Raw genomic sequence first — 12,500 nt, forward strand, 5'->3', positions numbered from 1 at the left:
TTAATAAACAATAATATTGAAGGCAGCTAAATTGTTTTCATAGTCATAATTTTATCTTTTCCTTTTTCAGGCTTGAAATTCGTTACAAAAATTTACGTAATTAATAACTAATAATTGAAGAAGTAACTTTATAAAAATTTAAGCTCACAACCTCATATAAAATAATAAACAACTTTGCAAAATTTCTTGAGATATCAAGATATATCATGTTGATAATACATATGTTTTACAGCTTCGACGACAAGCTTCTGAAGACAAACACGGGGTTTTGTGGACAAACAAACAGACCCGTTTTGTAGAAATCGTTTTAGTTGCCGATACAAGTTACTACAGAGACTTCGGAGACGATGTCTACAACCGACTCCGGGCAACAGCTAACGCTGTTAATGCTGTGAGTAACAAATCAATATCAATAAGAGATATAAATTGCATCTGCATTCAACTATGAAATATGTTATATAATTAGGTATATTGGTTTCTTACTATAATTATATGCGTCTATTTATTCTGGTATATATACCAGAATATCTATGTATCTCTCTATCTATCTATCTATCTATCTATCTATCTATATATATATATATATATATATATATATATATATATATATATATATATATATATATATATATATATATGTATATATGCATATATATATATATATATATATATATATATATATATATATATATATATATATATATATATATATATATGTATGGATAAATATCAACATAACATCATGTTCAAATAGAAATAAATTTCTACCTCATACTTGGGATCGAACGCTAGCCCCTTTTTCATTAGAAGGGGCTAGCGTTCGATCCCAAGTATGAGGTAGAAATTTATATATATATATATATATATATATATATATATATATATATATATATATATATATATATATATATATATATATATATATATATATATATCTCTTTTTGAGTGATGGATACTTTGACGAGGTGAAAGGTTTGTGTATTGCTATGATCAGTAAGGATGTACTCGTCAGGGCCACCCATACTAGGTTGGTTGGTTGTGAGCGATCAGACAAAAGACTCCCACCATCGCCAATCTGCAGTGGTCAGCGTGATGATGAAAAACAGAGTAAATTACAGGCATGAATTCAACGACACCGTCTCGGCACACTGTCCCCTGTGGCAGTGGAACAAATGCCCTTAGAGGGGGAACATATACGTCCCTCTGCATTGGGTGTTAAAAATCTTTGGACAGGAACAGGCCACGTTTGGAAAGTGAACCTTGCAACACACATTACCAGGACTCTGTCTAGGGAAGGAGATCTAGCTCCCTTACCAGAAGAGCTGGTAATGAATTAGGAGATAATATGATTGAGAGAAATTAGAAGATATGTGGAAACTCTCATTGAGTTAAAAGATCCTATATTTTGCTTTAGAAGGCATGAAAGGAACAAAGAAAATGGTGTAGATTATTTTTATTATTATTGAAATTCTTGCTTATAACATAGAAGACATTTATCTCATAAATGATAAAATTGTACGATTCACAATCAAAATAAATAAGAAGTATATTATTATTATTATTATCATTATTATTATTATTACTATTATTATTATTATTATTAATTGCTAAGCTACAACCCTAATTGGAATAGCAGGATGCTATGAGCCTAAGAGCCACAACAGGGAAAAAAACCCAGTGAGGAAAGGAAACAAGGAAAATTAAATCTTTTAAGAACAGTAACAACATTAAAATAAATGTTTCCTATACACACTATAAAAACTTTAACTAAACAAGAAGCAGAGAAATAAGGTAGAATAGTATGGCCGAGTGTACCCCCAAGCAAGAGAACTCTAACCCAAGACAGTGGAAGACCTTGATACAGGGGCTATGACACTACCCAAGACTAGAGAACAATGGTTTGATTTTGGAGTGTCTTTCTCCTAGAAGAACTGCTTGCCATAGCTAAAGAGTTTCTTCTACCCTTACCAAGAGGAAAGTAGCCACTGGACAATTACAGTACAGTAGTTGACCCCTGGGGGAAAAAAATTGTTTGGTAATCTCAGTGTTGTAAGATGTATGAGGACAGAGGAGAATCTGTAAAGAATATGTCAGACTATTCGGTGTATGTGTAGGCAAAGGGAAAGTGAACCGTTACCAGAGGGAGGGATTATATGTAGTACTGTCTGGCCAGTCAAAGGAGCCCATAGCTCTGAAGATAAGTCAAAAGTATATCATTATTATTATTATTACTATCCAAGCTACAACCCTAATTGGAAAAGCAAGATGCTATAAGCCCAGGGGCTCCAATAGGGAAAAATAGACCAGTGAGGAAAGGAAATAAGGAAATAAATAACTGAAGAGAACAAATTAACAATAAATCATTCTAAAAAAAGTAATGTCAAAAGAGATATGTCATATATAAACTATTAACAACGTCAAAAACAAATATGTCATATATAAACTATAAAAAGACTCATTTCCCGCATGGTCAACAAAAAAACATTTGCTCCAACTTTGAAATTTTGAAGTTCTACTGATTCAACAACCCGGTTAGGAAGATCATTCCACAACTTGGTACCAGCTGGAATAAAACTTCTAGAGTACTGCGTAGTATTGAGTCTTATGATGAAGAAGGCCAGGCTATTAGAATTAACTGCCTGCCTAGTATTGCGAACAGGATAGAATTGTCCAGGGAGATCTGAATGTAAAGGATGGTTAGAGTTATGAAAAATCTTATGCAACATGCATAATGAACTAATTGAACGACGGTGCCAGAGATTAATATCTAGATCAGGAATAAGAAATTTAATAGACCGTAAGTTTTTGTCCAACAAATTAAGATGAGAATCAGCAGCTGAAGACCAGACAGGAGAACAATACTCAAAACAAGGTAGAATAAAAGAATTAAAACACTTCTTCAGAATAGATTGATCACCGAATATCTTAAAAGACTTTCTCAATAAGCCAATTTTTTGTGCAATTGAAGAAGACACAGACCTTATATGTTTCTCAAAAGTAAATTTGCTGTCGAGAATCACACCAACTACTTCCCATACAAAGTAACAAATATAAACAAACACAAAACAACATCTTTCAAACAGAAACTAACGTTTAATAATGAATATCGTATACCTTCAATTCAGTTGATTCTTATGATTCTGTTCTTATATATAATATATATTCCAAGTTCTTATCAGGTGTGAAGAAACACACATATATTGTGATTGTATACCTCTTTCTATGTGAAAATTTCCTTACACCTTTGCACTCGCCAGGAGTTTCTTTATGCAAGATTTCTGTGTAAATAAACCAGTTAATACCTGCCAACGTTTCTGTTCAAATCATGACCAGCAAAATATATCTATCGATATCTACTTTGTTTTGCTAATATGTCTATACAAGGCCACTCTCATAGTTGGATTAATTGTAATATTGCAAAATATTATAGAGTAGTAATCCCACTGACCTGCATTGATCATCAGGCATTTCATCTTATTTCCGAAAATAGGATTTATTCAGTGGTTTTCGCGTATTGTTAATCACAATTATATGATGTGGTAAGACAGTCCTTAAAACTCCTGCTGTTTTCTCCTCTCATTTCATGATTTGTTTGATAGTACACTACGGGATTCTACAATGCTTAAATAGCTTCATTGCTCATTTACACAGAGGTGAGAGATATTACGAAAACACCCTACATTTTCAGAAATTAATTGACACAAGAAAAATATCTACTCTCACATAATTCCCCTGTATTGGTAGATTTTCTCTAATACTTAATTAAAAACAAAAAACTATATTTTTAATTGAAAAATTGAATACTTGATAGAATGGCGAATTAAGAGATTGTGAATCTTTCCAGATTTATCGTGAGATTGGCATCGTTGTGGTCTTGACAGACATTGAGGTCTGGAAGGATTACGATCGCACAACTGTGAGTTCGGACGTCGACATTACCATATCATCGTTCGCTCCCTACAGGCAAAAACTGCTTAAAACTAAACGAGGAGTTAACAATGATAATACCATACTTGTTACGTAAGCATGTTTCCAGATGTTTTCATAGCAAGATAATCAATGATTTATTTTATAAAATAATTACTGATTTTTAAAGATTTCCATCTCTGGTGCTTTTACAGACTGACGTCCATTTAGAAGTGTGATATGTCGCTAAAGAAACTTCTGCAGCTTATTCTACTTTTCTCCTCTTATGAGAAAATATACCCTACTACTGATATTTAAACAGATTTTCTAATAAGCTGAAAGTAATCTATATTCTATATTCTAAAATTTGAAGGCAATTATATATGAGGAGTTGTCTTAACCAGGCTGGGACTCAAACCTATGCCTTTTGGGCTTATTGAATAGAGTGACAACCACATACTCGAGTAAGAAAGCTCACTGTATTTTTAGCTAATATTTTCAAGCATTTGTTCCCAAACATACTTTTAATGTGTCCGATTTACTCTATGTGGACATATAAAACTTTTTTTTTTTTTTTCTGGCAAAGTTCCTTTGGTCTCTTAAGGGCAGTGTTGTTCTATCTCATAAGTACCACTAGCGGTTTGTGTATACTCTCGATTCAAAAGTTCATTATCTGGAAAGAGAATCGTCTAGCTGGTCCTTGAGTCTTTGATTGATACATGTTTCTTCCCAGTTATTGGTATTTGGATTTTTTTTTTTTTTTCGAAATCAACACACAGACACAAAATATTTTATGTTATAGTAATCTTTCTCGCACATACAACTGAAATTAACAGGCAGAAGAAAATGAGGCTTTCTTTTTTCATCAATGTAGTAATATAGTATGGTAGTGAAATTCTTCTCTTCTCTATAGGGTTCTTATATCGGTTGTTTGCTAACAGCAATAAAATGTGGTATTTTCTTATACAAAATGCTTAGCGAACTACCCTTGTTTACAAATATAAAGAGCCATGACACTAATTGTTTGTATATTTCCTTTTAGAACTTATATCTTTGGCATGGAAGAAGATAAGTTATATTAAAAAATGACGTGAGGTCTTTAAACATAAAACAGATATATACAAAATATAACTAGAATAAATGCCTCTGCAACATTATATCTCTATGGGAACATATTTTTATGGATTAGAATACAGAATGTTTATTTTGTGGTACAAAAGCAAAATGTTATAGATTAAGGCGGAATACAACATCAATTCAGTCTTTATATGAGTTGTGATTAGCTTTGGATACCAAAATCTAAGTGACGGATTATGCGTAAATCAAAGCTAATCAATATCTTATCAAAAGAATTTTACTCACAAAATTTATGTTCTAATTTCTGCCTGAATCTAATAAAGGGTTGCTAGCTAAAAGCTCTACCTATGATAGATCTTTTCTAAAAATACACATATAAAATCTCGGAAAAAATCTGTTACCAGATGATCAACAAATAAACAAAAACAAACAAATAAACACAGAAAGATAGATAGAAAAATAAACAGAGGTGAAATCTAATATCCATGGTGGAGATGAAGATGACAAAGAAGCTTGGAATGCATGAGAATGAGAATTAACTCAGAGTTGATTAATAAATCCAGGACATTGCATATGATAGGAAGGTTTTTGAGATTTCTGATATTTATTTGTGAAGAAAATTAAACTTGTTTGACATCAATTAAGCAGCACTGAATTGTTTTATGTATCAAAAGGGTTTTAGTCAGTCTATATCACATCTCCTCGGATATATGATACTCGTCGTAAAGGGTTATCAGAGAAATAATACAAGAAAATAATGTTTATGAAATTGACAACAAAGATGAAAAGAAAGCAAATATCTGACGTCAATTCATGTTAGAATATCACTTATTAATATTACGAAAACACTAAAGAGATATAGAGATCAATAAATAAATAGAAGAAATACTATCAACAATAAAGATATGAAAGGCAAATTAGAATCACGAATATCTAGATCGGGATTATCATTGCTGATAATTTGATGAAAAATGAGGTAAATCACAGAACAGTTTTGGCAAAAGAGATAAAATGAAGTATATATAAAAATATTATCAAAGAAACCAAAATGTATAATAAATGATGGGCTATAGTAAAAATAAATTAATATAGCAAAAGGAAAGGTGACCAAAAATAAAGCAGAATATGTGACTTGAGTATGTTTGCTTTGGTAAAAAATTAAGTTAGAATACAATAAGAATTATTCCATGGAAAACTGTGATTAAATATTTCTTAATAATTGGATAATTTGTAGAGAATTGAAAGAATAAAATGTTCAAAAACATGTCTTATTAGATTGTCTTGCGCTGAAAGTGACGCAAGAAACTTAAAATTATTTAGTTGCATGAAAGGCAAAGTCTTCAAAACTAATGGACCTTAATACCCAACACCTGTAGGGAATTGGAGGCGGAGTGGAGGTAATTGTCCTTATTTGTACAGATACTGCTAAGTGCTAGGGACTTTTCTTATGAATGTAAGTAGCGTTTTTATTATTGAGTAGAGGTAATTGTCCTTATTTGTACATAGGCTACCAAGTACTGGGGACTATTGTAAGTAAATATAGGTAGCGTTTTCATTATTGAGTAAAGGTAATTGTCCTCATTTGTACAGATACTTCAAAGTGCTAGGGTCTTTTGTAAGTAAATTTAAGTAGCGTTTTTATTATTAAGTAAAGATAATTTTCCTTATTATACTGCTAAGTCCTTGGGACTTTTTCCTGTAAATACAAGTAGCGTTTTCATTATTGAAAAAGTTGTGTGAATAGATTGTGACAGGAACTGTGGCCTTTCTTGTGCTCTTTAATCATCCACATTGATATGAAGAAATTATAACAAGATTCTTTCAGTTTTTCAATATATTTTACTAAAATTGCCCCAATTCTGCTAATTTTCATATACTCGAATAGTACATGTTCCCTCGTATTGAGGATTTTATACCAATTTTTTTTTTTTTTTTTTTTTTTTTTTTTTTTTTTTTTTTTTTTTTTGGTTAGGTTGGTCCACACCAAATAACTAAGTACAATAATAAAGAAAGTTTTAGATTTCTAAGTACTATCACGAAAATTCATGCAAACGTTACGTACAGCGTATATTTAGCAATTTATAAATTTTTTCAACTGCATTGCCTATTTTTTTTTATTATTTATTTGAATAATGAATATCTCTAACAACTCTGATTTAACTTTGATCATGTGTACGGAAAAAAAAACCTAAATATTCATATCTTAAAATCTTCCTAATATAAATTTGCAACCCGATACTATAACATCTTGGTTGAAAAATATATAAATGAATAACTTTCATTGATGAGGTCTCGGAAACGTTTGAAAACTTATCATTTCTTTTTAACTGCACTACTTTCTTATTTTATTTTTTATTTTGATTTAATTAAATAATGGATATCTCTAACAACTCGGACTTGACTTTGAGCATGTGTACAAAACACACCAAAACAAAAAATCACCCTAAATATTCATGTCATAAAGTCTTCGTAATATAAATTGGCAAACAAATACTATAACTTCTTGGTCGAAAATATTTTAGTAAAGGTTATAGAAATCGATATACTCATAAAATCCTGCTGTTATATTTACAGAACTGCTGATTTTGCTGGACACATAATTGGTTATGGTTATGTCGGTGGAATTTGCACGTAAGAATACAGACTTTTCTTATCATAAAAAAATATCTATATAGGAAATTCAAATACTTTCCATAATCTCCAAACACTCTTGATCATTAAATTGCTAATGGTAAAAATATGAATATCAGTATAAAGGTATCTAAAAACATTATCAAATGTCATATGTGTAGCCAAATCATAACCTAGATTTTCTTATCTCTTAATAAATATATCCATCATAATTTACGGAAACAGGAATAATCTGAAAACCAAGTTTCAAAATTATTTTTTGTAAGTTATCAGATCCAACTCTATAGGTAATGTTTTAGGTTAATGAACAAAATCTGTCTGTTTAAAGGACCTAAATATACTAAGCAGTCTAATATTGCATACTATTTCTCTAAAAGGATGAGCTATCCTCTATTACTAATAAATAGAAAAAATGACATATAATTTCCCACATATCACAGATTTATAGCACGCTGGAAGGAAGAAAATACATTTAATTACTGCTAAGTATCAAAATGGAATCAGTCGCCACGATATGAATATCTATAAAAAGAAAATATATAAATCATGTAGTCGAATTTAGATCATGCCCTAATAGTAATGTGACTAGATTTTTTTTGTAAAAGCGGGACATTCCACACACACACACGCACACACTCACACACACACACACACACACACACACACACACACACACACACACATATATATATATATATATATATATATATATATATATATATATATATATATATATATATAAGGAAATCTAATTATCAATTCAATACCTTTTTTTACTACCTTTAATATTCACACTTTTCACTGGAATGACAAAATTAAATAAAATATTAGTACTATTACATTGAGAAAGTTTTGTTATTATAGCTAAAAAAATTTAAAACAGGAACAAATGGAAATAAATCGGGACAAAACTCACAAAAGTAAATTGAAATCGGGATAATTTGATAACTTTGAAAAAAAGAGGGACAGGCGTTGAAAAAGCGGGAATGTCCCGCCTAAAAGCGGACTCTGGTCACATTACCTAATAGCAATGAACTACTTATCCCCCAGCCTCAACGAAGAAAATTAATTCGTATTTTTGTACGATACAGTCATGATAAGTCAGTCGCTATAGTGCAAGACAGAAAGAACAAGAACATTGGACCCTTTTCGAGGACAATAGCACATGAACTGGGACATAACTTAGGCATGTTACATGATGAACATGGAAATGAGAATTGTTGTCAAGAAACGACCTGCATTATGTCGGGTACTGAGAGGTATGTACTTTCAAAATATATTTGCGGAGAAGATAACACTTATTATAATGACATTTCTCTCTCTCTCTCTCTCTCTCTCTCTCTCTCTCTCTCTCTCTCTCTCTCTCTCTCTCTCTCTCTCTCTCTCTCTCCTCTCTCTCTCTCTCTCACCTAGACTTTTTAAATTCCAACAACAATAAAACTTTTTTTCTACCTTGTGAAAATATATAGATAAGAAAAAACTTATTAAGTTATATAAATGGTAAATATAAGTTTGCAAATGTTTAGCCAAAAATACAGAAGCTATTTCAAATTATGTAAAGTCATATTATTTTATTGTATTTAGATATGCTAAAATAAATTAGACAAGTCCTACGTAATATGTTTTATTCATTTATTATAGTACTATGGCCACACAGAAGGTTGGCTGGAGTTCCTGCAGTAAAGAACTAGTGAAAAGGAAATTGGATTCTGTAAATTTCGAATGCTTAAGAAATGTCCCGAAAAACTTATACCAGAAGACGTGTGGTAACGGTGTTTTGGAGGCTGGAGAACAGTGTGATTGTGGGCCCCCAGCCTTTTGTGATAATGGCTGTTGTGACGCAGAGACCTGCAAGCTGGCTGCCAATGCTATGTGCTCCCATGGATCTTGCTGTAATACAGAGGTGAGACACAGGAACACAGGGAGAGTGCAAGAGGGAATATAACAATATATGTTTAATGTGTTTCTGCTATCTAATATTCAGCAAGTAGCAATACATAATACAAACACCCAAATAATAAGATTGGTAATATTTCTGCCATTATATGAGTTATTTATTTTTCAAGACCTGCCACTTACATCGACCTGGAAGAGTCTGTAGAGAAAACGACGGTGATTGTGATTTGCCTGAATTCTGTTCCGGAATCAGCGAGTTCTGCCCAGCTGACGTCCATGTCAGAGACGGAACTCCATGCGAAAGAGATAAGGTCAGTATTATTCTATTTCCTAATAAGGTCTTTTCAATGTAATAAAAGTTTAAGCAAAAACCAATAGCAAGACTCATGTCACGAAGTCATGATATGAAATGGGCTCAGTATGACTTGTCAGAGATGTAGGCTATAGTTTCTGTATTTTATTACTTAATGTTATATCTATAAATATTTTGAAAATATATCATAGCAAATCATGTTAATGCAATAACTCAATGGGATGTCTTCTCTTAGAATAAATATATCAACACCGGAATTAAAATCAATATTAGATTAATATTAAATAGAAAAGCTTAACAAAAGCATGAAGAACGTTTATAAACATAAGCTGAGAATGGTATAGAGTATTAAGGAAATTCTATTACTCACCTACCTCTTTTTCTTATTTTGTTAATGAAAAGGTGAAGTACTAAAGTAACCGTCAGGTAGGACATGTCTCATTTTCATTGATATTTGCAATTTATAGGAGGTTAATTGGCCATGTTGATTTTATTTATAATCACTCATCTTAGCGGAATGTTTAATTCACCGGCAAATCTACCCACGGGCAATACAGATTTATTACCAATTTACCAGATTTGGTTACATATTGTAAAATTTTCATGCTTTAACGGTAATTTCTGACTTTTTTTTTACGTGTCTTATCATTTAACCGTTTTAAAGGGTTATTGCTACAAAGGATCATGTGGGAATCCTGACAGTAGATGCAAGAAGATGTGGGACCAATCAGCTACTGAAGCCAATCCCGCGTGCCTGAACGTTAACCAAAATGGGAATGATAATGGAAACTGTGGTTGGGAAGATGAAAGTCGAAAGAGTTTCAGGAAATGCTCAGAGATGTGAGTGTTGGTGATAGTATCTAAAATCTAATTTTAGTGTTTCTTTTGTTCCTATTGTCGGTTGCTTATTTTTCTATTCTTGTAACTGCTATTCACATAGAACCTACAAAACTATTCTTCTAAAATTTTACTGTGTTGGAAAAGAAAGATTTTATATAATTCGCCAAAGTCTGCGTGATGTAGGACTTGCTTACTGATATTCGAGAAAAATGGGTGGTTTAACCCTATGAAAATAAAGGTAGGATATTAGGAAAATTAAAGTAATATGACCCTAGTCTTGTAAATGAAAGTATTGAGCAAATATCCAAAACTTTACGCTTTCACAATTAAAGTATGGCAGTCGTTATGGGAATCTTTTAGGAAATAAAGCCATTTAAAGTGTAAACATAATAGGATCATCATTCTCTGTCTTCATTTCTTCCTTCCTCCCATCGCTTCCGAATTGTGTGTTCATTTCACCTACTTATCATCATATCCAAATAACGGAAGTGTCTAAAAGTACCCTCATTCAAAACTTTGCCTGCCCGGAAATCCATTATCATTTTGTATTTTCTAGTTATTTATAATAAAAAAAAAAGAGTAGGGTGCTGAGACCACAGTGCTCCCTGATATTTGATGACTGACGCATACATTGCCGGAAGAATTTGTCATTCTCAGAACTCAACGGGATTTTGCTAACGTGTTTAAGATTCGAACGTGGTCCACAAGCTTTACTATGAGATTTTGCATCTTGGGCAGCTTATTCATGAATCATTGCTTATTGGCAATTCCTAGGGCAAACTTCAAATATGATAATATTCCAAAATAATGAGACTTCCCCAACATCTCTAGTTGCTGATAGACACAAGAAGTTAGTTCATCATGTATATAGGCTTTGAGTTAACAACCCTCCAGTGGGTACTGTTCTGTTTAATGAAAGTCTTCTTCTTCTTTACAACCTCCGCCTAGTTCTCTTGCCTTATTTCCCTTCCACCTGGTCTCCTGCACACACAGCACTCCAATCGTCCTTCTCTCCACGAGGTCAACCAACTCTCGCCCTTTTCCAGTCATTGTCCCCACATTCAGAGTTGCTACTCTCATCCTCTCCTCTGATATTTTCCTCTGAACTTCCCTTTTCAACCCAGCCCGCCCATGACGGGGTAGCCCTTGCCAATTTTTCAGAGGGACCAGGCAAGGTCTCAATGCGTCGCCTACGGGGAACGCCCTAGCATTAATTCTATTCTTACAATCTTCACAGGCCATATTGGTTTTGGCTAATTTTTCATGGCCGGATGCCTTTCCGGCCGCCAACCCTCCCCATTTACCCGGGCTTGGGACCGGCACCAAGTTGAGGCTGCCCCCCACCCCCCTCAGTGGCTGGGTTTCTTTAATGAAACAGTAAAGCAGAAAAAAATCAGCGTTACTTTTCAGGGCATATATGAATAGGTTTAATCGTCAACTAACAAAACGATAGTAAACAAGAAATTTACAGAAATTGGCTGACCTCAATGTCTTCTCCCACCTGTCTCTCTCTCTCTCTCTCTCTCTCTCTCTCTCTCTCTCTCTCTCTCTCTCTCTCTCTCTCTCTCTCTCTCTCTCTCTCTCTCTCATATATACATATATATATATATATATATATATATATATATATATATATATATATATATATATATATATATATATATATATATATATATATATATATATATATATATACATATATATATATATATATATATATATATATATATATATATATATGTTTATATAAATGCATAACTATAAAAATAAATGTTATATATACATAAAGTATATATATATATATATATATATATATATATATATATATATATATATA

General features: G+C 32.2%; 1 protein-coding gene across 1 annotated transcript in view; it reads left to right on the forward strand.

The window, feature by feature from the left end:
* Positions 1-12,500, forward strand: part of LOC137645171 (disintegrin and metalloproteinase domain-containing protein 28-like) — a 38,883-nt gene that overhangs the window by 480 nt on the left and 25,903 nt on the right. Inside the window, exons 2-8 of the mRNA XM_068377998.1 lie at positions 233-391; positions 3,845-4,020; positions 7,558-7,614; positions 8,706-8,873; positions 9,256-9,517; positions 9,681-9,821; positions 10,488-10,663. Coding sequence (XP_068234099.1) covers positions 233-391; positions 3,845-4,020; positions 7,558-7,614; positions 8,706-8,873; positions 9,256-9,517; positions 9,681-9,821; positions 10,488-10,663 — 1,139 coding nt within the window. The remainder of the gene's footprint in view (positions 1-232; positions 392-3,844; positions 4,021-7,557; positions 7,615-8,705; positions 8,874-9,255; positions 9,518-9,680; positions 9,822-10,487; positions 10,664-12,500) is intronic.

This window comes from Palaemon carinicauda, chromosome 8, assembly GCF_036898095.1.
Source record: "Palaemon carinicauda isolate YSFRI2023 chromosome 8, ASM3689809v2, whole genome shotgun sequence".
In the NCBI taxonomy this organism is placed as follows: Eukaryota; Metazoa; Arthropoda; class Malacostraca; order Decapoda; family Palaemonidae; genus Palaemon; species Palaemon carinicauda.